The sequence below is a fragment of the Cibotium barometz genome, chromosome 41, assembly GCF_041138505.1.
Source record: "Cibotium barometz isolate CiBa-2024 chromosome 41, ASM4113850v1, whole genome shotgun sequence".
In the NCBI taxonomy this organism is placed as follows: Eukaryota; Viridiplantae; Streptophyta; class Polypodiopsida; order Cyatheales; family Cibotiaceae; genus Cibotium; species Cibotium barometz.
The window spans coordinates 24,243,566-24,271,501 of record NC_141086.1 but is presented as its reverse complement, the minus strand read 5'-3'; the positions used below and the strand labels follow the sequence as shown (position 1 = coordinate 24,271,501).

General features: G+C 42.1%; 1 protein-coding gene across 1 annotated transcript in view; it reads right to left on the bottom strand.

Annotated features, from left to right (window-relative positions):
* Positions 1-5,989: 5,989 nt before the first annotated feature.
* Positions 5,990-27,936, bottom strand: part of LOC147614799 (oxidoreductase, zinc-binding dehydrogenase family protein) — a 42,925-nt gene continuing 20,978 nt past the window's right edge. Inside the window, exons 5-11 of the mRNA XM_086780150.1 lie at positions 12,952-13,080; positions 12,733-12,850; positions 12,431-12,506; positions 11,956-12,065; positions 11,728-11,852; positions 11,446-11,551; positions 5,990-6,304 (exon numbers count right to left, since the gene is read on the bottom strand). Of these exons, the coding sequence (XP_086636276.1) occupies positions 5,993-6,304; positions 11,446-11,551; positions 11,728-11,852; positions 11,956-12,065; positions 12,431-12,506; positions 12,733-12,850; positions 12,952-13,080 (976 nt within the window). The 3' untranslated portion in view covers positions 5,990-5,992. The remainder of the gene's footprint in view (positions 6,305-11,445; positions 11,552-11,727; positions 11,853-11,955; positions 12,066-12,430; positions 12,507-12,732; positions 12,851-12,951; positions 13,081-27,936) is intronic.

The window sequence follows — 27,936 nt, the reverse complement described above, 5'->3', positions numbered from 1 at the left end:
CTTGTGAGTTGGTTTATAAACATTTATAATTTATTTACAAAAATCATCTCATGAGTTATTTTATAAATATTTATAATTGATTTAAAATAAGATACGTATTTTGATATCTTATGGATCATTTTGTGTGTATTCTAGCTTCGTCTAGCTCAATTTGTATACACATTTCGAGCTCTTCTGAGTACAAATATTTAATCAATAAATTCAACAAATTTTGACCTATTATAGATTAACTTTATGTTCAATGATTTTAAAATAAATATTAATACATTTTGATCTCTAGTGGATCATTTTATGCACATTTTGATCTCTAGTGGATCATTTTATGCACATTTTGATTTTGTGGAGATTATTTTGTGCTAGCCTTACCTAATCCCATGCCATAATAACATTTATAAATTACATTCTCTCTTTTTTTTTCCAAAGATAGCATATATGTTTAATTTTGTTTATATTTCCAAACCTTGAAATAACATTCGTAAATTATAATCTATCTTTTTTATAGATAGCTTATATATTTATTTTTGTTGATATTTCTAGATCTCAAGTGAAGCTACAATCTATCTTTATTATACAAATACCTTATACATTTGTTTTTTTAATATTTCTAGATTTTAAGTTGTATTTCTCAATCTTAGATACACATCTTAGGTTAGACACATTTTAGCTCTTGTCATATACACATATTAAGTCTTCTCGTCCATCATACACTATACTAGAGATACACATCTCAGGTTTTAGTTATGTATGATACACACAATACAAAGATTTTCATAATTTGTCTTAATATAAGTTGCACTGATTTTTTTCTTTTAAAAATAATATTTAGGCCATGGTTCATTCTAGAGAGAAACAAAAGGAGCATGAGTTATCAAAAGTTGGGCTCTGATGTTTCATTGATAGTGTCATGTACTTGAAGATGGAGGGTAATTTACTTAAGGTGCCTTTGAGAGCAAGGTGAGTTTTTCTAGTTAGCTAGTTAATCTAAGCAACAAGACATTTGCCTTTTTTATGGTAAAGAATTTCAAGCTTTTGCATAAAACTTAGCTTGTGGAGAATTTCCTCAAAAGTGATCGATCAAATCATAGGATAGCAAGACGTACTAAAGTTGCAAATTGATGTCCTTGATTTTCTAGCTACAATGAAGAAGTTGAAAATAGTGACAAAGATGTTTCAAAATTATCAAACTCAAGCATCCACTATTCTAACTCAAGGATTCACTATTAAACTCAAGCCTCCACTATTCTAACTCAAGGATTCACTATCAAACTCAAGCCTCAACTATTCTAACTCAAGGATTCAATCATCTATAATAGATAAGCATTTGCTCAACGGTTGCACTCAAGATCATATCTTACCAATCTTGGACAAATAGACATGCAAGCAATAAATTTGCCTCTAACATTGAAGATTCTTTGAGGGGTTTATTTATTTTGCGAGATTTTGAATGCAAGCTTTTTTGTAAACTTTACAAGCTTATTTTGACACCACCCCAATAAGAAACTAGATCACTAATATTCTTCAGACCGCACCACAAAAAGAATATTTGCTCTAAAATTATAAATTCACATAAGCACTCGCTTTAGAGAACTAATATTTATCAAACTAAACCATATAATAATATTTACTAAAAAACCATAGCTCTAAAATTGTGAATTCAAAATAACCCTAGCTTTAGAGAGCTCAAGCTTATAGAGGAATGCTCAACCTAGTAGAGTAGTAAAACTATTACAAAGTCTACACATGTCAAAACTTTGAGATTCAACACTTACAAAAATATTAACTTTCTTAAGATTGTAATAGGATTCAGTCCCCACATCATGATGAGAAAAGTAGAGAGTCTTGATTGATTTCCCTACATCATCAAACTAATATGAAGGTTACTCAAAATAGAGCTTAAAAATGTACATTTTTTTAAAAAATCCGCATTATTGGCCTTTCTTTTCTTCATTGTTTGAGCCCAAAATTCATGACCCAATAAGACATAATGTGTTCCACAACTTTGTAGAAAATTTTATGACCCAATAGAACATAATGTGCTCTACAAGTTTGTAGAGAAATTGTTTTACCACATTTCGCACCAATTTTTTGCAGTAAGCTCTTCTTTGAGTAGTAATTTTTTGCTACCCAAATACTACACCAGTCACTATTAAGCTTGATACTCACTACAGAATTTTGAGTTCAATTTTTGAAGATATTAGAAATATTATAAAGAATACTTATCTTAATAGTTTGTAAACATATATTTTAGATGAGAGATATTGCATTTTTCTACTAAATGTTGGGGAGCAAGAGTAGGAGAGAAAATAACACATATGACATTTAAATGCCATGATAAGTTTCATGATGGATGAACAGAGTGATAACAAAATAAAAAGACATGAATCATAACAAAACAAGAAATGCATTAAAAATTGATTGTGTATTTTATTGCATACTCTGAAGCTTTACATAGTCTTTATCCAATGGCTTCTTGTTAGCCCAACAATTTCTCCTAGATTCTCTCGATTCTAGTCTCCTAAAGTTTATTTACCTCTTTTAAATTAACTACATTTATTCTAAAATTTTCCAATCACACCTACTCATCACACAACTCTAGTTCCACCTAATAAGTTAAATATTTTAATGTCACCTAGGAACATTGATGTTGAGGTTATTCCATTACATTTAAGCATTGCCAAACACACTAGATTTTAACATGCATGTGTATATCTTGTTGCTAAATGAGAGAGAGAGAGAGAGAGAGATGACAACATTCTTAGCATACATTCCACTTAAATTTCATTCCACTAAGGGGGAGAGAGAGAGAGGGAGGGAGAGATAACATTCTTAGCATACATTCCACTTAAATTTCATAAACACACTACAACATTCAATATGCATACAAAATAGAGAAAAATATATAACACATAACACAAGTATTCATCAACAAAGTAATTCATCCACCAAGACTCGTACAAGATCGTCCACCTCTTTCATGTCGCTATGTTTCATCATCATCCACACTTCATACGATTTTTGAGACTGCTTCATGTATTTGTCTAGTTGGTTTTTTCACATCCTTAGGTGTGCCACAAGTAAAGCTACTAAAAATGGGAATTCCAAGATACATACAGTAGATACATATACATATACAAGATTAGCTACCCTTGTTGACGAAGGTGGATTAAGCTTGTTTCATCTCTTTGAATGAATAAATTCAAACAACAAGCCATTTTTGTTCACGAGTGCAAGAAGATATCACTAGTAGCACACATGTAGGTGTATATTGTAACTCCACTACTTCACATACAACTTATTTCCATCACATTGATGCAAAGCCACTTCAATAAGTCATAAATGCCGAAATATGCCTTAGTGGGTCGAATACCTAACTCACTATAAAAATGTAAATTTGCCTTGACCATTAGGCATCAATTGACTAGGTACTAATTTTGAATCTTTCATCACCTTTAAGTTATTAGACTATTGATAGAGTGGAAACTATAGATCCAAACACTATGCCATGCAAAGGTGTATGCATGTGTCGCTTCTTGTCGGACTATCATTGTGTGTTCTCTTTTAGTAAAAGCATTAAGGATCTTTGAATCTATTTATGGCAATAAAGAATCTCCAATACAATTTTCTAATAACAAAGTTCCAATCACATGTAAAGAATACAAGTCTTTATTACCAAAATTAATTTATCGATATTGCTTTAAAAAACAACAGTTTGCACCAAACTTGTACGTTTGATGGCTCCTTTCACATGCTTATAACTTTTTTCCATCCATCATTTCCATCGTTAATGAACCACTATTTCAACCAAAAATGCTTAGGACTTTTTTCCATCCATTATTTCCATCGTTAATTAACCACTATTTCAACCAAACTAGCTTTGACTTTTTGCAATCATTCTAGAATAAGATAGCAAACCCTCTTGTACAAAATATTTGCTATTGGTCTCCTCCTTCGAAATTGGTGGATCCCTACATATCAAAAGACTAGCCTTTGGTCGCCTTTGTGGTAACAATGTTAACAGATGTATCGATGATGCTGAATCTGCTAGGAAAGTTTCTTATGTACTTTGAAATTGTTATGCAAAGATTCTTATGTACTCCCATTATGAGGTGCTTGTGTCCATCTCCTTTTGGGGATAGGTTCTTATATCTACTCACAAGGATATACCTTATATACGTGTGTGTGTGTGTGTGTGTGTGTGTGTGTGTGTGTGAGAGAGAGAGAGAGAGAGAGAGAGAGAGAGGAGAGAATCTCCTCGCTTTTTCAAGTGTTTCTCCTCCAAGAACATTCCTTGTATGAATAAGCAACACTTGATACAAGGGCTATGGGGATCCTTGGACGTATATGAAATGGGATACATGTGAACCAAGTTATGACGAATATCACCATAACTGGCATAATAGCTTTAAAAAGTTAAAAGATTGGATGTCATGGGTCCACACTCAATAGTTTCACAAGGTTCTTCACCAAGCTTCAAAGGCTATTGGCACATATAACAACATGCTAGCTCGTCGGATCGTCCAACCTACTTTTGACTATTTAGCACCAATGTGCTAAATTAAGGGCATAATCACATGCTAATTAGCAAATCTTGCCAAGAGCTAGCACATTAGTCTTAATTGGCAATCACAAACTTCTATTAGTACACCACACAAGTATGTTAATTAAAAGCCACTATTAGCAAGCTAAATGCTAAATTTGATTATGTTAGCCTTGCAACATCCAAGTGTGGACATACTCACAAGTATGTTAATTAAAAGCCACTATTAGCAAGCTAAATGCTAAATTTGATTATGTTAGCCTTGCAACATCCAAGTGTGGACATACTCTGGGCAAAAAGAGGTGTAGAGATCTTAGTTTTTGAATTGGGCCTAAAATTAAGGAGCTCAAGAGTTGGGTGATGCAAAGGAAATAGAGTTTTGTGAGGTGGACACAAGGGGCTCCAACAAATGCTAACTAGCAACAATCAAATCAAAACTGCTAGTTAGCACCACACAATAATTGCATGCTATGTACCACGTTTTGGCAACACCTACTATGTGCTAGACAAGTGAAGGTACTAATTAGCAAAATATGTACCATGTTTTGGCAACACCTACCGTGTCTGCTAGACAAGTTGAGGTACTAATTAGCAAACTTTTAACATTTGCATGCTACTTTTTAGCTAGTAGCTGGTATGTTCTAGGAGCCAATTAGCTACTTTAGCACTACACGTGCAGTGTATGGCATTGTTATTATTCAAGCATTTAGGTAGTCATGGAGAAACTTTATAAAGCAAACATTCGGTAGCTGGCTCCAACACAAGGGGGGGGGGGGGGGGGGGGGGGGGGGGGCTATTCATGTTAATGTTGCTAACTCTAAAGATCTATTTCCCCACAAGAAAAATATCAAATTTCACTAAATGTAAAGGTTTATAAAAATCAGGAAGTAATGCTGGGGTATAGTGCCCCATATCTTGGCACACCTACTGTAACATGAGCCCAAAGGTGAAAGTTTATGGAAGTTTTATATAAATTTAATGCCGACATCCACAAAGCCAGACACGTGCATGCAAATACACACTTGCCCAGACATGCAACACAGCTGCACATACACATGTACAACCAGCACATTCCTTAAAAACTCAACATGTTGAATCAAATATCGGCATCGAACACACTTGGTAACATATGAAATGCTGAGACAAACCGCATATTATTCAGCATTAAAAGCCATGCAAGGCACATTATCAAGCATTCACATATTAAGTACACAATCCACGCTACATACCACATTGATACAATTGGTACCATATGCTCAGGCTTGGGGTGTTCTAGTTCATAAAGTTTTCAGCTAAGTTAGAAAAGCACACATTCCCTCCCCTCCGCCACCAACACCCCTCAAACCCCCAAACAAAAGAAGCCACAAGGGCAATATTTCCCATCCAACTCCCTACTTACCCAACCTTATACCATATACCATATTGCACAAGGCTTGAGAGAAACCTACCCAATTATCAATGTGCTGTATGCCTCAAATTGATTGTTAGAAAGAAAGCAACAATGCATGCCACAAAAAGCACAAGGAAAGACAACATAGCAGTCTTGTTGGAGGTGGCCTTCACACTGGCAACATTAGCAACATTAGAAACCTGTTTATTTAGATGTGTTTCACTCCATTGAACCTTTGGGTCTGACATGCTTTTGATTGAAATATCCCAAAAGGACCTCTCCCTCAGACTCACAATATCACCCTCGTGCTCCAAAATCTTAGATTGATCCAGTGGCTTGTCCATGCCAAGCAGCTCTTTGCACCGGCTATTTAAATCCTACAAAGATATCAAGAAAGAAGTAAAATTATATAGCCTTCAACCAAGCACAGCATCATAAATGCGGGATAAAACACAAACCTTCGCAAAGCATACTCACTAGGCTCCAATTCATGAACCTACAAACTAAATTCCAAAATCCCCACATACTAACTCCAACATAAGGAAGCAACAATCCCTAAACTGCCTACCAAAGACAAGCTCTACACCTCTGAATGCTTATGTGCTAGTGTTTCTAGTTCACCCCAGTGATTGATCAAGGAAGACAATCATGTGAAATGGGGCTCTTTAAACGCTCAGCCAGAGTTTACTAGCTTTGTTATAGGTTGAACTGCATAAACATGCATACACAATACAGAGTAGTCATGCGCGTTGACTGTAAATTTGCAAAACCTGTGGGAATGCATGTGCACGTGGATGCATGGGTCCATGCATATGTGGGTGTACATGCACATACGCCTTACAGACATATATATATGTTGGAAATTGGATGGGGGGCCAAGTCCTGAGAGGTCACCCAGCCCAATTGTGTTCACGATAATGCACGCTTAAGTGGGCACTTAACTGGAGGCTTCCACAAAGTGGTCTAGCCATCCAGAACCCAAAACCTCAAAGTGATGGAGGACCTCTGGTCTATCCATTTTGTGGAAATCTCCTAGTGCTACACTTTGACACCACTTTTCTCAACACCCCCCCTTGGTCCCAACTTGTCCACTTTTCTTAGCTCAAAGGTTGAACTTTTTGTCAAATTTCTCATGGCTTCAAAGACTCAACTTGGTTACTCTTTAGTGGCTCAGAGGTTACAATTCAGCCCATGGTTCTAATACCAGGTCACCCATCCCAATTGTGTCCACGCCAATACGCACTTAACTGGAGATTTCTACAATTGGTCTAGCCATCCAAACCCCAAAACCTTAAGGTGATGGAGGACCTCCGGTCTATCCATTTTGCGGAGATCTCCTAGTGCTACACTTTGGCACCACTTTTCTCAACAACATGCATATAGGAGGAAGGTCTCCAATCTACAAGAATATGTGTTTAGCTTTCTAATTGAGGAACATGAGGAACTGGGCATCTAACACACTCCTCATGTGTCGCCACACCAAGTTGTCCTTGCCAAGTCACGAGTCCAAGATTGGTATGCACTCCCCTTGAACTCTAACTAATAATTGTCTCATATAGTCCCTCCTATAAACAAGGAGCTATAATTATCCATTGCCTCTAAGTCACACTAGACCTCTCTTTAGATGCTCCATCCTTATGCCGAAGTTAACCTAACCCAAAATTAAAGCCTATCAACCAGACTGGGCCTTTGGAACGTAATATAACCTATATTGAACCACAGCCCCCCACTAGTCCATGTTAATCCAACCACAAAATCCATTGAGATACTTTGCCACTTATTCTCAAGCATCTCAAGTGGATGTAGCATCCCACCCACTCTAAGTCTCTCAGCTTCGTGAACAAGGGAAGAAAAGTCGAGGGTGAGCTGTGAGAGCGCACCCCCCCCCATGCCCCCTCTCACCTTTCGCCCCCCCTCGCCTACGCCCCCTGCCAGCCCTCGCCCCTCTCCTCCCATCCCCCCCGCCTACGCCCCCTGCCCCCTCTCCACCCATTCCCCTCGTCTACGCCCCTTGCCTCCTTCCAGCCTTCGCCCCCCTTTCCCCTCTCCTCCCATTCCCCTCGCCTACGCCCCCAACCCTCATCCGGCCCCTCCTCCACCCCCCCCCCCCCCCCCCCATTTTTTCCCACCTCCCATCCACCCTCTCTCCTCCCCATTCAACACCCCTTGTTTTGTTTAGAGGCCTCCACTTTGGTATGCAAGATTTTTAGTAGCCGCCCGGCACGTGGACAACTGAGGGATGTGTTACAGGCTAGCCTCCTTGGTGCGCCTGGAAAGATTACTGATATTCATCCTTTGGGGGGTGGCTACTACCAGGTTGAGTTTGACTCGCCACTGGCGTCGGACAAAATCATGCAGTTGAGCCTCGTCGCAATGCGTACGGCCCAGGCCTCCTTTGCAAGGTGGCACCATGGCTTCGACCTAGCATCTGACCCTCTGACTAGCGTTTCAAGCTTTCCCGTGACAGTCCGCTTCCCAAGCCTTAGGAAGGAATACCTTCCTCTCCTCTCAGTGATCAGGAGAGTGTTGGGATCCCCCTCCACCGCCGCTTCGGTTCTTGCTCGGGCGGCTTAGATTCCATCCCTTCGTATCTGCATAGCCTCTGCGAAGATAGTGCCGCATGCCATATCTCTTCCTTGCCTCCAGGGAGCCCCTATTCTGCAAAGAGTAGAGTACTCTGGCCTCCTAGGCCAATGCTTCATATGCACGCAGATGGGGCATCTCACTAGAGCTTGTCCTCGCCATAGGTCCGGGAGACCACCCCCAGTGGTCCGCCCCCCCTCCCCCCCAACCTCAAAAATCCTCTTCAAGGGGAAGGGGGGAGGGAACTTGGCCCTCAAGCAACAGAGCACCAAGATCCGGCCATAGCTGACACTGATGCTAGAGAGTGGCAGACCATTGGCCCGAGACGGGGCCGGCAGCCAACTTCCAAAGCTGAGCGGCGCCGCCGGGCGCACAAGCTAGCAAAGCACAAGAGCATACATGTTTGTTCGTAACTTGGACCAAGATGTGGGCTTTGTCATGGTACACACATGATATGTAAGGCATTTTACTCTAAAGTCTTGGAGGCTGAAATCGTCATCAATACTTTTTGTTCAGGATTGGAGCATTCTAGACATCATCTTCACTTTCTGGGAGGCGACAGCTTCAGCCAAGATGCGACAACAGGATCTCATTGTGCTCCTTCTGGGTTTCAAGAAAGCCTATGATAGAGTTGATTAGGGCTTTTTGGAGGGAACGATGTGCCGGATGGGTTTTCTGGAGGAGTGGATCCGTGGCGTTTTTGGACTTTACTCGGCCTCTCACAATCATGTTCTCATTCAGGGAGCCAAAGTGACAGATTTCCCCTTTCTCGCTCGGTCCGGCAAGGCTACCCTCTAACACCCTATCTTCTTCTATTTGTTGTCGAGGCCATGAGCAGTTTTCTCTCATCTCAAGAGACAAGGCTCCAAGGATTGCATATCCCCATCCATGCACAAGAGGACCTACTAGACTCAAAGTTCGCAGAAGACAGCAGCATACTTATAAGGAGACGTGGGGAATCTTCAGAGATTTGCAGAGGCGATAGAGATCTTCTATCGCACATCAAGAGCACAGATCAGCTGGCACAAGTAGTGTGGATTTTAGGTTGGCTCTTCGCCCGCCCGCCCCGACTTGGTAGCACAATGCTGAAATGTATTAGAATGATAAGGTTGTGTATACACAACCACGAGTACAAGGCATAATAATAAAATTCTGTCCATATGGTGTCCTTTCACACTGGGTGGTCAGGGGGAAAAACCCTCCCATGTAGAAGATAAAAAGTGCTCCTTATAAGCCCATGTTCACACCTAGCACTACCACTACGAGTTTTCCTACAAAACCTTGATCCTTTGGGTTTACTGTCAGTTGATCCTTGGGCTTGGGTCCTTGAGACCTAATAGACAGCTGATGGGGGCCCTTGAGAGGGTGGATTGGGCCCAATCTGCTGTCTTTTGTGTACTTCTCTCAACCCTACACTCAGTTTCAGCAAGTGTGATTGCATCGTTATCTTAATGCTTCCGCATAAGGTGCATCTTACAGTTTCTCCTATAAACCAGAAGCTATAATTCACCATTGCCTCTGATTCACCTCCCCTTTAAATGCCCCATTCCCATGGCTAGGTTATGGTTAGACCTGTCCACCAGCCTAGGGCTTTGCCATGTCACACACAGCACGGTTGCCATGCGTTTCAGAAACAGCTTGCACGAACCACATTTCAAACTCCTTAAATGTTTTGCAAAAGCTCTTCCTCAAAAGCAAGCCAAACCATATCAATGTTCAGCCTTTCAAATGCATTATGGCCGCGTACTTGCCAGACTCCACTTCCACCCTTCATAATGGTCTACGGATTTGCTGAACAATATTCAGTCACTTGTGCAGGTTGGCAGTACGTGACTCCAATCATTTTTTGGTATTCCCCCACCAAAAAATGCATTTTTGATACATTTTACTTTAAATAAGTTAAAAACATGAAACATGGTGGAGATGTCTTGTAGAGAGCAAGGAGAAAAAACAAAGCATAATTCCAAAGCCTGCATCGTTTTCCAATTCTCTGACAAGGTAAGCACACATAAGGAGAAGACCAAAGTACGATTCATGGTGTTGGGAAGCGTTCATGTCAAAGGTAGAGTAGGCTAGACACTACAGGCCGTCGGGATCAAGAACAAAGGGCAGTGCTTGCAAAAATGGGTATGAAAAGACCTAACATAGGGTTTTGATTTTTGAAAAAAGCATGAAAGAAACGAATTTCAAAAGTTCAAAATGTTTCGTATTGTTTCGTATCATGTAAAACCAGTTTCGACGCAGCCTCTCTCTCTCTCTCTCTCTCTCTCTCTCTCTCTCTCTCTCTCACGCACACGTGTATGTACATACATATATACATGCATATATAGAACACACACACCAATCGAAAGATCAGGTTATCTTTTAAACTTAAGAAAAACCAGTGTGTAATCTTGACTCAATGAGAGTCTCCTCACAAAATTTCAAATCATCAACTCCATCATTCAAAGCACAGACTACATGCTACGACATGCCCACTCATGTCATCAATGCTCAAGTCATCAAATGCAGGTTCATACATAAAGATATGTCCTGCCTTAGTGGATGATCTTCATTAATAAACCACTATACTGAGTTTCTATCATTTCTCCAGAGGCAAAGGACAGACACAGACATAAAAAGGCTAGCACTCCAGAGAACAAACATGCTCGCGCGCACACATGGTAGCTGGTCAGGCAATTGGACCACTTCCAGAAAGCAAGCCAATTCTTCGAAATTAACTTGCTTTCAGCACCCTAGTCGCTCCCTTTTAGCTCCCTAGATTATGATTCAAAGAGGTGCTACAAATTTATCTTAGCGTATACCACAGTGCAAGGCTCACGTAATAGCATTACCCTCGTAAAGTTTGACATATCTGTAATTTTTCAAGAACTAGCATGCCACCTAGTCACATTTCATCTCATAAAAAGTTAAGGCTGAAGCTTCAGAAAAAAACCTGGAAAGTTTCACCCTCTTGCATGTAGTCACAGAGTAGAACGTCTTCCAACCATGGAATAAACACTCGGCGTGGAAGCTTGCATCTATATTCTGCAGCATCTTCACTGCACATTCAAATAAAAACAAGTGCACACTAAGACCATGGTCACCATGAATTGAAATTAATTATGACAAATTTCAAAATTGTCTTCTGAACAACACATTATCAAAAAAGATTCTGCCTCAAAGAGCAGAGGTACAGCAATCAAAGCTACAGACGCACAAGAAAGCAGTGGCTCACATTCTTTGAAGAGGATGCAATGGCACTCCTGTGGCGTCTGTGGTTGAATCAGAATCCTTCAAAGCTAGATCAACTTCATCATAAAGAATCTCAAGCCTGCTTCTAAGGCTCTTTATTATGTCTGCCTGCATATATAAACATGTTGTTTTGTGCTATGGCCATCAGATCAGGAACAGCAAAGGCTTTTCAAAGACATGAAAGAAAAGAAGAGGAAGTTGAGCTCCTTGCCTTCAGATCTGCAACAGCACGTAACAGAGGATCACGGGAGAAACCATAGGCCTGAGCTCGAACTGAACCACTTAAGGTGGCAAGACCGGCAACTTCCCCATTGCTCACCTCTTGAACATCAAGACACCAAAATCTATGCAGTTAGTCTCCACTTGTTTAGAAATTGCATCTTTCCCAACCTTGACACCCTTTATGTGGCACATCACCCAGACCCCTCATCCTCGTGATGCAGTGACATCACCCCTTCTCACACCCCATCTCCCCCTACATGCACCCTTCATCACCACCCCACCTTCCCCTTCATGCGTCATGTCATCCCATCTCACCCCTCATCCCCACCCCACCTCCCCCCTTTCATGTGGCACGTCACCCCGCCAGATTAACTGATATCAGGTAGAAATAAAACCAAGAACAAAAAAACATGTATCCTCGTGTTACTTCAATAAAAGAAAAGGGGTACTTGCCTGGCCATTACCTGCAGCAGAATCAAATGGTAAGAATATTTCCACCTCGTGATTGATCTCACCAACAAGAGCTTTATCTTCAGCAACCTGCTCATCAATCAGTTAACAATTATCCATATAACCTAGCCCATGTGACCGTGACCATGACCATGATTATGTCCATGGCCATGATTATAATCCCCATCCCCGTGATCATGCATGTGACTATGATCATGCTTATGTCCATGGTCATAATTATGATCCCCATGTCCATGATTATGAGCATAAAGGTTGTATCCATAAACTGATTGAGAAAGCAACATGAGAATTTTACCAGAGATCCATCCGTTACAACTACAGCAGATTCCAAGCGAGATGCTTCCATGGATATGGCAGACAAAAGGGTGTCAAATAACCGTTTCTTTGAAGGCTTGTTTGCAAATATCGGTACCCTTTCACCATAAAAAAGTAGATTTTTAGACAGACTTTATTTGATAGGTACAAACAAGAACCTAAAGGAAAGTATCATGTAGCACCTTTTTCAACACCGTACCTACTCTCGAAGCTGTATGTGCAACCAAAGCTACGTAGCGTCGACACAGTCCTTGCCAACTTCCACTCACAAGGGCGGAGTGAGCTTGTGCCAAATCCCGACTCAAAGGAGCAACTCCGACAAGATACTCTACCAAAGATGACAACCCAGTACAGAAGTAGCTCCAAAATCAGTCTGCTCATTATTGTAGCTTAAACTATGACAACTACAGATACAACCTTAAACCTTCTTACATTATAGTTTGGTCCAGCCTAAGAACACTGAAGTAAGAGGCATCAAAGATGCAGCAATTTTTTGATGTTGCACGTGTCAACATGAACAAGGGTTATATCTTTGATCCATGGGTGTGTACATGCTTCAATAACTTATAGAAGACTATCAAATTGAGTAGATTTCAGCAGCAAAAAGACTACCAAATCATCCCTGAAAGGTAGGTGGATTGAGACCTCGTGCTCTTGCTGCTTGTGTGGGTGAATCCCCATCACTTTTGAATGTTTTACTTGGTATCTACACTATTCCAAGCAGTGATTGCTTTTCTCAAGACTCCTTACGGTGATTTCAGAGCAAGGATTAGACAGTAATTCTCACGTTAAAATTCTCTCCTATTAGAGAAGGTTTTGGTGTCCTTCTAGGTTGTGAGATGCACTCTGACTGCTCTACAGACGTGGCCTCAATAATAAAGAGCTTCATACTCATCAAGGCTCACACGCAAAAAAACTGACTGGAAAGACCTTGCCCAAATACTTGGGTGAAAGCCACCTTGACCGGAGCTTTGGCACAACCTGTCTCAGGAACAGATTCTCTTGCAATGGAAACCCCATCCAAAATAGCCCAAGTTTTCTCTGCCCGCTAGGAGGCAAGATCTTTGGAGCTGCTAATGACGGTCTTCTTCATTCTTCATCTCCAAAGATCTTGCCTCCTAGCGCATGCCTAGGATTTCTCTTTCTTCTACCCAAACTTGCTGCTCCTATGCCATGCACATTTCCACCATCACTTGGTTTCCAATGTTTCATACATCCTTCACATGGCTGGCATGATTTGCATTATTTGAAATTCTAGAGAGAAAGATGGTATTGGAGTTCGAGCTGCTGGAGGACACGGGTGGTGTCATCTGCACACATGCCGTACTAGGGTGCCACGTGGGCATTCTACTTAACCAGTACACTTAGGACACCATTTTGATGGACACTATGCATGTTGTGAGCCCTTGTATAGGGACCACTGTCAGGGATCCCAATTTAGGCTTCCCACTAAGCCAGCTCCGTGCTTGGGAAGACCTGCTATTTACAAGTTCCACGAACGAGAGATATATCCGTTGCATAATGCATGTGCACACATCTCTGCTTGCTTGAAACTGATTTCACATGACTTGTTTTCATGTGACTGCCTACTATGACGTGTCCAGTTCACGAGCACGGGACACCGACCCGTGAACCATGCGTGTGCCTTGTATTTTGACATGGTTTGTGGCATGTGAAGTTTGAACAGGTGAGTGGTAAGTATTCTTTTTTTTTTCCCAAGAAAAATTTCCTTCTATTAGTTACCAAGAAACAACCAAAAGGCTAAGTACAAATCCGTCCCCAAAGGAAAACACTAGTCAAGATGATCAAAGGGGGATGATGCACTTCTCCTCCGGCTAGCCGCTCTAGGAGGAGAAGGCTATCTCATACAATGGGGAGGGGGGGGATATAACCACACACATGGTCTGTAATGCCAAGTGGGCTTGCCACCTATATCTGTAAGAAAAGGACCGTGCCGCCAAATCCTGAGAAAGGCCTCTCGACGCTTCCTCATGCGGTCTCAACCACCCTAAAGCTACCCCCACTGACCACAAAGGGTATGAATGATATCGAGCCACATGCTCTGGATAGACTTCGCTAGCGGCGTGAGGGTGCCTTCTATGGCTTCGTTGCATCGAGCTCTCCATATATGCCACGCGGCAATACTATTGCAAATCTCCCATCTCTGCAAGAACCTAGGATCCAACGACTAGTAGGCAAAGCCGGAACTAGCACAATGGAAATATGAAGATGAGAGACCCTCCTCGTACGGCATGATGATCGTGGCCTCAGTGGCCTAAGCAAGAGTTCCCACGTGACAATACATGTGGGAGCATGGTCCATAGTGAAAATGCGCACGATCCTTTGGGCAATCCCAAAGACAGTGACACTGAGACTCCTTGGGATGGCCACACCTCTAACATAATACTGGTCTGCCCCCAATGGTGTAACACACAAAAGCTCAATGGATAAAATCGGTAACTTCAATGTTCAAAAATTCAGCAATCTTTCATGAACGAAGATAACACACAACATAGAGAGAGATGTGCAGAAAGAGAGAGAGAGAGAGAGAGAGAGAGAGAGAGAGAGAGAGAGTCGGACATAGTATTGGGTCCCGAATACCCTTTGTAGGGCCCCCACCACCAATGGTGTATTTGCTTTATTAGAATGATGCAAATTCTCCAAATAAAAATATGGTTCTTGACTTGCACCCTTCACCTTGGCTTGGTTGTCCTAGCCCTTGGAACACACAACCCCTTGTGAATAATGAGATGCCTTGACTGATTTCTGACTTGGCTATTTATAGCCCTAGAATATGCTGGTCGGCTGGCTCTTACAAGGGTCGGCGTGCTAAGATTTTCCCCACAACCTGGTCTTTTAGGCATGTGCTTTCACATTGGACCCTACTCGCCCTTATGCACTGCTGTCTGGCTGCTATCCAGAGTTGCACAGCCTGCTGGGCAGCCTCTATGCCCCGGCTGACTGGTTGGCCAAGGCCTCTAGGACCTGTCGGCTGCTTGACCAAGGCCCATGGGCTGGCCAAGGCCCGACAACCTGCCCATGTCACGTGCATCCCGCACTGTGATGCCACGTGGACATATCTAAACAAGAAGGTGAAGGACCTGGAGTGGAAAACTGGTCCCATGTGAGCCCAGTCCGGGACGAGTTCTACTCCATGCGTCCGAGGTCAGGTGTGCATTGTCCTGCACATGAAGCAGTGCCAGTCCACGCTGTGAGTCTCCCTCTGGAATGATGTCAAGTGTTCTAAGTGTTTGGTTTGCAGCCGGACACCAGGCAACTGTATAGGAAGCATGTAGGTTGCATGTAGAAGGCGGTAGCCCTTAGGGTTAACCCAGAAAGGGGTATTATATCCCGTGAATGGGCAAGGGTTAGGCCTTAGGCCACCCCAAGGGGCCCATGGACTCTTCACACCAGCCAAGGATGCCGTGGCTCTGTCGGCCAGGCCATAGAAAAGCCTGGCCGGCCAGCCAGCCAACATGCTTTGAAGGCCAGCCCAGCCAGTCGGCTAGCCCATGGGCAGCCAGGACTGTAGGCGGCCAGGGCATAAGGGCTGCCCAGCAGCCTGGACAGTATGCACTTAAGTGGCCAGCCTTTATAGGTGTGAAAGCGCTGATTTATTAGTATAATTTGCTGTTTTAAACCAGTCGTGGAGAATAAATCTGCCACCCGCCTCCTATAGGACAGCCGACCAGCAGCATGAATTGCTGTTTTAAACCAGTCGTGGAGAATAATTTGCTGTTTTAAACCAGTCGTGGAGAATAAATCTGCCACCCGCCTCCTATAGGACAGCCGACCAGCAGCATGAAAGGGTATATAAAGCCCAGCCATAATTCAGGTCATTCGTCTCTCATATTTCACAAGGTGCTGCAGCTACTCAAGGGCCCGGACAGCCAAGGGAGAAGCTAATGCAAGGGTGAAGGTTGAAGGTCAAGGGCAAAGATTCATCTCAGCCAAAACAGGTCAAGTCAGTCTTTTATTTTCAGATTTTGCATCATTCTAATAAAAGCAAATACACCATTCATGGTGGGGGTATTCCGGACCCAATACTGTGTCCTCTTCTCCCCCCCCCCTCTCTCTCTCTCTCTCTATTTTTCTGCACATCTACTTTCAGTTTTGTGCGTTATTCCCGTCGTGAATGATTGCTGATTTATGAGCATTGAAGTTACCGATCTACCCTGAAGCTTCCGCTTGTCACAACGGTATCAAAGCCTACTTGAAGTATAAAGATCAACAAGAAACCAGAAATTTTTTCTCGCTCGTGTGGTTGGTTTTTAGACTCCGGTGGACCACCCCTTTCAGATTGACTCGGAGGATGGTTGGTTTCAGCCTCCGAAAGTCTCCCACACACAGTGGATGGTCAGATTGCGCTCCGGAAAGGTAGTGCATTTTCCTGCTATGGCGAGCTACGACGACCAGAGAGAACAAGAACCTTGGGACCGAAGTGCACCAGGCAGTCCATCTAGGGCATCAGGCATGAGTGTACCAGAGATGTTCCAAACGATGATGCGAGCAATCGCAGAACAGAGTACCAAATTGAAAGAGCGGAAGGCGCAGATATTGGCTCTGGAAGAGCGCACCCATTCTCCAGCTCCGCGTTTTCCGTCTCCTCCTCCCTCTCCTTCTGTTTCCCAGATTCCAGATCATCTACAAAGGGACCCTTTCGAAGGGTTACAACCACAGCCGAGTTCAATGCTTGAGTTGCAGATGCGTGCAATTTTTGTGGTAGTTGACAAGTTAACCAAAGTTTCCCATCTGATTCCAGTAAAAGAAACATACACTGCTGTGGATGTTGCCCGAGTTTTCCTTAAAGAGATCTTCAGATTGCATGGCTTACCCACCAGGAGGATAGTAAGTGACAAAGATCCCAAATTCACATCGAAATTCTAGACTGCATTCTTCGAAGCAGTAGGAACTCTCTTGGATCTCAGCGCAGCCTATCACCCCGAAACAGATGGCCAGACTGAAAGAGTGAACCAGGTAATAGAAGATATCCTTCGGTCATGCTGCGGCAGGGAACCTAAGAAGTGGTCAAGCCATTTGCATCTAGTCGAATTTGTTTACAATGCTTCTTATCATCGAAGCATTGGGATGAATCCTTTCAAAGCTTTGTATGGGAAAGATTGCCTTACACCGTTGACTTGGTCTGACCCATTGATCAGAGTCGAAATGTCCAGACAAATGCTTGATGACATGGACCAGTAAATGCAATCAATCCGTAAAGATATAAAGGCAGCCCAAGATAGGCAAAAGCAGTATGCAGATAAAAAAAGATGAGAGAGAGAGTTTGAAGAATCAGATATGGTCTTCATTCGAGTACGACCAAAAAGAAGTTACTTATCCTTATGGAAGTACAAGAAGCTCTCTCCCAGATACTGTGGGCCATATCAGTAAGTATAATGGTAAAGTCGACCCCACAACTCTTTATTCATGGTTGTATCAATTTGAAGCTTACTTTGCCACAGTTCGAAAAAGTGATACTCACAAGGTGATCTTAGCTAGTTGGTACTTGAAAGGTGAGGCCATTCCTTAGTGGGCTCATGCCCACACCAGATTAGGTATGGCAGCTTATGTTTGGGACAAGCTTGTCCGCGACCTTAAGCAACGGTTTTTACCGCCCCATTACCTTGAGCGACTCGAAGATGAGTTTAGGGAAGCGCGTCCGAACGCGCAACCAGTCCTTCGGTTTGCCAATAAATTTCAAACTTATGTTTGCAGTTGGGCTTTTCTGATACAGACAAGAAAGGACAATTCCTTTCTAGCCTTGACACGCAAATCCAGTGGGAGGTGCGTATGTTTAGGCTAGCCACCTTCGAAGACGCACTCTCACTTGCGCAGAGTGCTGAAATGAAGCACAATGGTGGAAAGCCCAAGACTTTCCAGCCGGCTACTCCCAAGGCTAACACCTCGGGAGGAAAAGGCCAGACCCAGACGGGGTCTTCCCCAGGACAGAGCGTGGGAGCCTCAAGCTCCAAGAACTCGAACAATGTGCCCAAGCTTACTCCAGACCAAAAAGCTAAGGCAAGCAAGACCGGTGGCAAGTTGAGTGCTGAGGAGATCACTCAGTACAAGAAGGAGGGTAGGTGTTTCTTTTGTCATACAAAAGGACACACTTCTCGGGAGTGTCCTAAGAAGACTACCACTCCAAAGATTGCCACCCCAGCCTCCACGGCTTCAGTGAGTGAGCCCAGCTTCCACACAGACCCCAATGGTTGTCCCTAGTTCTTCCAATCCCAATGCTTTGGTTGGAGCAGCCGGGAGCTCGAAGATAAGCAGAAGGGCGCCCATGACCAAGAGTATGAGCGCAACGAATTACTCAAGACCTTTAGCTACATAGGTGGCCAGAGAGCTATCTTGTTTGACAGCGGCAGCACGGAGGATGTGGTCACGAAACAGGCCGGTTGCGTGCCCGTTTCGAGCTAACTTGGTGGACAAGCAAGTTGAGAGTTTTAGCACAAGCATGACAACGAGCATCAAGTATGAAGCTCTAGGTGCTAAATTAATCATTCAGGGCATAGAGTTTGTGCGTGATTTTATGGTTGCCCCTCTTGTAGGAGGGGCAGACATAATCTTGGGCATTCAGTGGTTTCACAAGTTCCTTCCACATGTCAAGTGGGACAAGCACACTTTCCAGATTAGCTGGAATGTGTCCAACGCCCCAATGACCATTAAGTGTGAGCTAGGAATCCCGAACTTTCCGCTCATAAGCGACTTGCAGGCTAAACGAGCAATCAAAAAAGGCGCACATTGTGCGATGATTTACATCCAAACTACCCAAATGGTGGCCAGTGCTTCCGAGAAGTATTTGGCTCTCCATGAAAAGTTCCAGAAGATTTTTCTTCGGGACAATCTCCCTCCCCAGCTCCCCTCGTTCAGATCGGAGGACCACAAGATCGACCTCCTCCCAGTCTCGGAACCCCCGAGCAAGTTTCCATATCGCCTTTCCAAGGCAATGGAATCGAAGTTGGACCGCCAACTCCAAGAATTATTGCAATCTGGCTTCATGCGTCCAAGTGTGTCGCCATTTGCAGCATCGATCCTGTTTGTCAAGAAGAAAGATGGGTCTTCTTGTTTGTGTGTCGATTATTGTACACTAAATAAGCTGACTATCAAAAGTAGATTCTCGATGCCTCGAATAGATTATATTCTGGAGAGGCTGAATGGGGCTAAGGTGTTCTCGAAACTCGATTTGAAGAGTGGGTACAACCAAGTGAGGGTTGTTGAGGGAGACATCCCCAAGACAGCCTTCCGTACGGAACGGGCCCACTATGAATTTGTGGTCATGCCTTTTGGCTTGACGAACGCCCAAGCCACATTCAACCGCATGATAATGCGGGTGTTCCGGGAGTTGATTGGAAAGTGTGTTCATATTTCTGGACGACATACTAGTATTTTCAGCTATGGTTGAGCACAATGTTGCATAGAAACGTGTTTCGTACAAGTTTAAAACGTATGAAACGTTTCGTCATGTACGAAACGCGTTTTTTATTCATCCTGAATATTTTAATACCCTACAACCCGTCACATCACATCATTTCGTACCTTTTTCGTGTGCGTTTCCCAATGGTGGCCGCCTGTAATTTTTCGTTGTTTTGTGTACCAGCTCGCCATCGAATCAACGCCCGTGTCAACCCGCCTGCTCCTTGGTGTCCTTGGGCCTTGTGGAGGGTCTTCTAAAGAGGTAATGTCATGTTTTGCTTTATGTTGGTTTTCTCTGCACAACTCACAAAGCAGCACGTTTTGTTCTCTTCCATCAATATTTATGGCATATCTTCCTCCCCTTGCTCTATTGAGGCCTAAGGCTACCTACCTTCTCTTCCCCTTGCTCTATTATTGGCCAAGATGACAGTTAAATTCATGAATCATAAAATGAGATTACTTTATGTTATGTGTCGCACTTGCAGAGCCAACAATCTGCATTTATCCCCGCCTTGTAGGATGCCTCGAACAGGTGATTCTCTTTGGAACAATGTCACCTTCGAGTCTAGGTATGGTGGCTCGGGCTCCGGAAAGTGAAAATGCAACTTTTGTGCAGATAAGCACCATGGCAGTGTCACCACGCTGAAGGCACATTTTCACAAACAAAGGGTTTTGGCATTGGGCCATGTAAGCATGTGCCACAAGAAATCTATGATAGCCTAAAGGCTTGGAAGGCCATGCACCTAGGTATCCCCCTCAAGGATATCCCCAATCTGGGAGAGCCTGAAGCACGTCAAAGTGTCTCCAAGATGGCTCGCACTATCAGAGAGGAAGATACCAATGGTGATGTTGCAGGTGGTTCTAGCTCGGCACCTCGAGCCAAAAGAACTAGTCTTCTAGTGTTCAAGAAAGGACATGTGCAGGCAGGGATGCAGAAGCTACCATGAAAGACACAACGAGGGAGTTGATGAAGTTGTTTATTCAATGTGGATTATCCTTCCACATTGTCAGGACTCCTCGATGGAAGAAGGCAATGAGAGCTATCTCCCATATTGGGTGTGAGTGGGATGGCCCCTCCTATGAAACATTGCGCACTACTCAGCTTCGCAAGGAGCAACCGGCTGTGGAGATGGAGATGGAGCCTCTCGAGGTCACTTGGGCAAAGTATGGTTGTACTTTGCTTTGTGATGGATGGACAGATGTGCAGAAGAGAAATGTGTACAACATTCTTGTGTCCTCCTGCAAAGGCACAATGTTCATTCGTGCCATAGATGCATTGGTGCCAGGGACAGTCGTTACAGGGGAGTTCATTATGTCCCACATGTGCCAGGCAATCAATGAAATTGGCCCCGATAACATTGTGCAGGTGATCACGGACAATGGGTCCAATTGTGTATCCATGGGCAGGATGTTAGAGGAGGAGTTCCCCAAGATTGTGTGGACACCTTGTGCAGCACACAGCCTTGACTTGATGATTGAGGATGTGGGGAAGCTTGATTAGGTGAGCCATGTATTTTCAGCTCCATCTAGCATGGTGAACTTTGTCACAAAGAGGCCAAAGGTTTTGAGCATGTACAGGGCCAATAGTGATCTTGAGCTCTAAAGCCCTCCAAAACTCGGTTTGCATATATGTTTATTGTTGTGGAGAGACTAGTGAGAGTGCGACATGGCTTATTGCGCACTGTTGTGTGTCGTGAATGGACAGCATGGGAGGACAAGGACGAGCCAAAGTCTATAGCATTCTCTCGTATGGTGATGAGAGATACTTGGTGGCAGGATGCAGAGGGACTTGTGAAGGCACTTTATCCCATGTATAGTGTCCTTCGGCTCACAGACATGGAGGGAGTACCATTGGGCTGCTTTATGAGTTCATGGACAGAATTGGTGAAGCTCTCAATGATTGCACTACCTTGTCACCTGACAAGTGCTCACCCTTGGGCTTTAACTTTAGTCTTTGAGTCTTTCTCTTGAGTCTTCCTATAAGTTATTTTATAAATCTTAATCTCTTATGTATTTCACATGTAGAGTTCAAGATATTAAGGAGATCTGGAATCGGCGTTGGGATTGGTTTCATAGGCCAATCCATGATGTTGCTCACATTTTGCATCCCCTTTGGAGGAATGAGGAGCAATACCTCAATGAGGAGCTAGAGTCAGGATGGACCGAGTACATTACCAAGTTGGTGGGATTGGGAGGTGATATACAGCTTATGAGAAAGCTCGAGGATGAGCTTCTCATTTACCGCAACGGTGGCCATATGTTTGAGCGAGCTACTGCATTACTCAGGGAGACACAGTTGGAGCCAGTGTCGTGGTGGGAGAAATACGATATTGGAACACCCAACTTGGTAAGGTTCTTGAAACTTGTATCTTTGTCTCCTATTCTTTCAAAATCTACATTCAAATGCTACTCTCTTTTTGACTCTAACTTAACATTCTTTTTTGTACAATGTTATAAGATTCCTCCTCGGACTGAATATTGATTAAGCCTCTACCTCAATCCCTTGTAATCATTCTATGTTTCTGAATACAAGAAAATATTATTTTTCCTTGCTTTGCCTAGTGAGATAAAAATTTCTAGATTGTGGTAAATCAATATTGGGATATTTTTGGATAAATAAATTCTACAGATATCAAAAAAATGTTTCCCTAAAACACAAAATCAAAATAGATTTTCCAAGGTACAATTGGAATTAATAAAAATTGATTTAGACGACCTTAGCCTAAGGATCAAGATTTTCGAAAAAAAAATTGATTATGATCCAATTAAGGTTCTTATGGACCAATAAGATTAATCCAAGTGTTGGGACAAGATAAATCCAAAGAATAAAAGAAAATATCCAAAAATGAGTAAATGCCCACATAAAATGAAGAGTTGACTAAGTATTAGGTTTATTAGTTAAAAATTATCAAGTATTAATTTAAAAAAATGAGATATTTTGGAGTAATCATTCATTTTTGACACATGGGTAAGGAAAAGGGAGCCCTTCAAGGAGGCGCCTATTTCACATGTGTGGATGAGTTTTAAACTCAAAAATAATAGGATATTTTTATCTCTCCTCTCTCCTAGATCAAACCAAATCAAAAAGGAAGCCAAACTGGTCCAAATCTTGTCCAAATTCAGCCAAACTGAAGCTGAAAAATTCTAGAACTCAGTTGGACTCAGTTAGTGGCCTCCTTCACCTATAAATAGACCCTCATTCCTTTGTATTCTCATCTGTGAACTAAACTATGCCGGTATTACTTAAGTTAAGCTTATTTTCTATTATCCTCTAAAAACTCTCTACAAATTGAAGAGATTGGAGCTTCTCTCTCTCTTCAATCTTCCTTGGAGACTCCAACAACATACTAAACCAATTGATTAGTTGGAGGCCTCTACTGTGATCAAAAAATCAAGTAATTTAGGAGGTAAAGTATGGATTATTGTCTTCTTTTTCTTAAAACTCCAAATGTTTCTTTTCTCAACTCCTCTCAAGCTAAGCATTAATTTGAATGGCTTTTGAATACTATTGAAGTTCTTTAATGTATTGTAATGAAGAAACACATAAATTTTCATTTATGCTTAATTTATAATGATTTTTTAAGCATTTCTCTCTCTCCCCCAAAGAATGGTCATTCCTATGACCTATTCTCAATTCGAATGAAGCTTCTCATGAAGCATTTCTCTAATCTAAAAGTAATTTCTATACTTGTCTAATTGGAGGCCAAAATAATGGCTTTTCAATACTTTTATGCTATTTAATTTATGATAAAATTAAGAATCAATCTATAATTGGATAGTGTCCAATTAGTGGTTATTCTAATCACATAAATAATACTAAACTTTATTCTTTCAAATTTATTTAGAATTATCAATAATAGTAACGGAGCTATGGCAAAATTTTAAAAAAATAAACACATAAATTATTTTCATTTATATTATGAAAAGAGGACTTCCTACCATATTCTAGGATTAATCATCCTAGATTAATTGAATGATTCTCATTATAATCATGAAAATTTAATTTTTATGTTTATGCATAAATAGTTAATTACGAAAAAGAGAAATTTCTAGTAATCCATTTTTATGTTAAAAGAGTAATCCCCATGATGAAGTAAGAGAAAAATGTGATGCTAATATAATGCATATTTTATTTAAAAATTAAAGAAAGACTTTAGTTAAATTTATCTTTTTGCATAAATAGATTTTAAACGATGAAAGAGAAATTCCCACTATATTGGAATCCAAATATTTAAATGAGGAAAGTGTAATTCCTAGTGTAAAGGAATTAATGAAGATTTTTATTTAAATTTTAAGAGAAAATTTAGTTAAATTTATCTTTTTGCATAGATAAGATTAAATGATGAAAGAGCAATTCCCACCATATTGGAATTCAAATGCTTAAATGAGAAAAGTAGAATTTTTAGCTTAATGGAATTAATGCATATTTTTATGTAATTTTCAAGAAGAATTTTAAGTAGATTCAATTCATGGTAAAAGAGAAATTTTCATGATAATTGGATTGCACTCATTGAAATGAGAAAAAGAAGGATTTCAAGTTTATTCAAAAAAATAGATATTGATATTTTAGTTAAAAGAAGAATTTTTATGATATTTAAGGAAAGATGGATTTGAATTAAATTTTAGTGTCAAAAGATGAATTTCCACCATAATTCTACCTAATGATTAAGGTTGAGAAATTATGTGGCATAAAGAATATCTTTGGATATTTTAATTGGTAAAATCATTAAATGTATATTTACCCAAAACTAGATGTTTATCTGAAGGGAATCCTTGTAGAACTAAACCGAATGAATTTGGTTAGACTACGAGAGGGACGGACAGTAAACCTACTGTCCGTCCCTCGATCTGAATCAAGTAAAGACTTCGTGACCAGTTCTAGTTCTAATCACAGAATAAACTATTGGAACTAAACTAGTTTTTCCTGACCGAACTCACCAAGAATCTAGTTAGACAAATGGACAAAATGATGGGTAGATTACCCTGACGAGAGATCAAGGATCCTCATTATGAAATTGGGAATTATGGAAAAAGGATTTTTGGAACCAATCTCAAATTGGAATTTTACTTACATTGGAACCTCTGCTTTTTCATTCAAAGGACTGTTTTACGCCAGAATGCTGAAGGAAGCATTTGGCTTATGTTTTTCTAAGAGGAGGTTCGTTGGAACAGCTGGCGGGGAGTCGTCAAGGGACGTTGCTCGCGGCAAAGCCTGCCGAGGTCTTGACCAACCTTGGTACAGTTAAAATGGTGCGCTTCCGGTACGATGGGCGAGGACCGACGAAGCGGTCCCTGAGTGAAGTGCTAGGACACCTAAGGAGGATCCTATAGGATTCTGACCAGGCGATGCACGGGCTCGTGGTTGCTAGGACACTCATGCGTACGTCGATAAAGATTTCAGATGGACAAAAAGGAAAGATTTTTAAGAACCAAATTTTGATACTAGATCTCGTTGGTTGGCCAGCTGGTCTTCAACGGAGAGTTCAGAGGATACATTTTTGTAATACAATGGACTCGGAATTTTAGAAAATGATGATCAGAAATATTATGATTTCTATTGAAGGATTGTTTTTAAAGCCAGTCGAATCTGTTATAAATGGCAATTTCATATTGAGTGTGTACGTGGTATGCCTATCTTAATTTTTGCATGAATCGTCGGCGAGGGGACCTGGGAACTCTTTTCCTCGGTACCCGAGCAAAAACCCAACCAAATCTTTATAAAGGAATCCCACCAATTCAGTGGTCGGGTGGTTGGCTAACCCATGGGCCGGATGAGATTAGACTGGATCGGAGGATTCCTGAGAAACAACTAGATACGATTAGTTACGTTATTTAGTTTTAAATCCTGAGAAGACCTTGTTCTGTGGGAGGGGATTATCGGCTGTGCCTCGTAAATGAGAAAAAAAGCGAGGATTCCATGGACCAAGTGCAAGTCTCTTCTTGATCTGACCATGTGACTTCAGGTTTGGTCAGATCAGTTTATCTAGTTAAGACTTGACTCGTTAGAGTAATTTCCCCGTTAGAAGATTTTTTCCAATTGGCGGAATCGCCCGTGCCTTCTGGGCGAGGGGAGTCTTCCGGGCCCGGTCTCGGAGGGGCCGCCCGAGCTAGCCTCTCGTCCCGGACATCCACGGGCAAGGCCCCGAGTGTGTGGACCCCGCCCCGCGCGAGAGGCCAACGCCGCTTCCGCCGCCGACAGGAGCCCCGGAGCGGACGGGGAACCTCACAGCTGGTATCAGAGCTTTGTTGAAAGCTAATAAGGATAAACGAATTCTTATCAGAAATTGATAACAAAAACTCAGAAAAGGCATTTTCATAATCTATTTTCATTCCGTAAGCTTCTTTAATGAAGAATTTTTTAACAAAGAAATTGTTTTTATAGATGGAAGTTCCGTACTTATCTGGTATTCCCGACCTCATCCAGTCATAAGACATGACTGCGTTCGCCTTTGAGCATCTCATCTCTTCCACTGCAACTCGAAGAAGCCGAGTCAGACTCGCACGCCATTTCGCGGATTTATATTTTCCTGACCCAGCGGAGAGACGACAACATAAGTGGTTTGCAGGGCAGTATGTCCACGCCTCTTACGACCGGCGTGCAACGCTGAGGCAAAACTTCTCATTGGCCATGATTCTGATAAAGTTGAAAGTGGTACATGGTGTCATTCTATATCATTCAACGTCTCGGAATTTCAGACTCTCATGCCAAATCTACAGACTCCTTAGTCACTTTATTCCTAAGGAGAAGATAATAGCTCCCTTGGCAGCAGTAAGTGAACGTTTGTATCAGGGCATGGCTATGGCCCAGTACCGCCGTCTTATGCGTCTCCAGAGGAGATTTTGATTTCTGGAGCCGAGCTACTCTATGTACTTGAAACTTTTATATAAATAAAGAAATGTTTTCTGGAGAAAAATTCCTTGCTGTATAAGTGATTGTTTATGGACGAATCGATAAAGAAAAATCTGTTATCAGACATATGTCATAGATCTCCAATAAGATCATTTGTCTTGTTTAAGAAATTGTTTTCCGAATCTCTTAAGTCTTAGGATCTCGTGGACGATATCAAAAATAAAAATTTAATAATATATCATTTTTGGTAGAATCATGAGACGAGGAAACCGTGGCCGTCAGCCAGACCCTCTCTCTGAAGATGATGAGCTTGACCCTGACGTTCGCAAGACTCTTCATAGAACTCAGCCAGGACCCTTCAAAGGAGAAGGGGAGAACCTGGGCGAGGCTGTGGAGAAATGGGTGGAAGCCATGAAAGAATATTTTGACGTCACCGGCTACAATAAGCGAAGCAAAATGGCTCTTGCAAGGCTGAAGAGAGTGGAAACAGCCAGGGTGGCATGGAGGAACCATTGTGACACCAACCGTCTGGACAGAAATACTCAGTCCTGGAACGACCTTAAAACCTATTTAAGGAAGAGATTTTGTCTCCCTAGAATTTTGGAAACCAAAATAAACGAATTCTTAGAGCTGAAGCAGGGGAGCAAAACCATCGAGGAATATCATCAGGCCTTCGCTCTTCTACTCAAATATTCACCACCTCTAGATGAAGAGCAACTCATGGCCAGATTCATTCGGGGAATGAAGCCCTTGGACACACTGGTCAAAAATGCCAAGCCAGTGTCCATGGCTGAAGCTGTCAAAATGGCGAAGGACTTTGCTAAAGCCTTCAACGTAAAAGTCTCGCCGAAGCCAGCTCCCTCATCCTTCAAGAGATTTCAGACCCCGGAAAGTTCTTCCAACTTTCCGCCTCCAAAG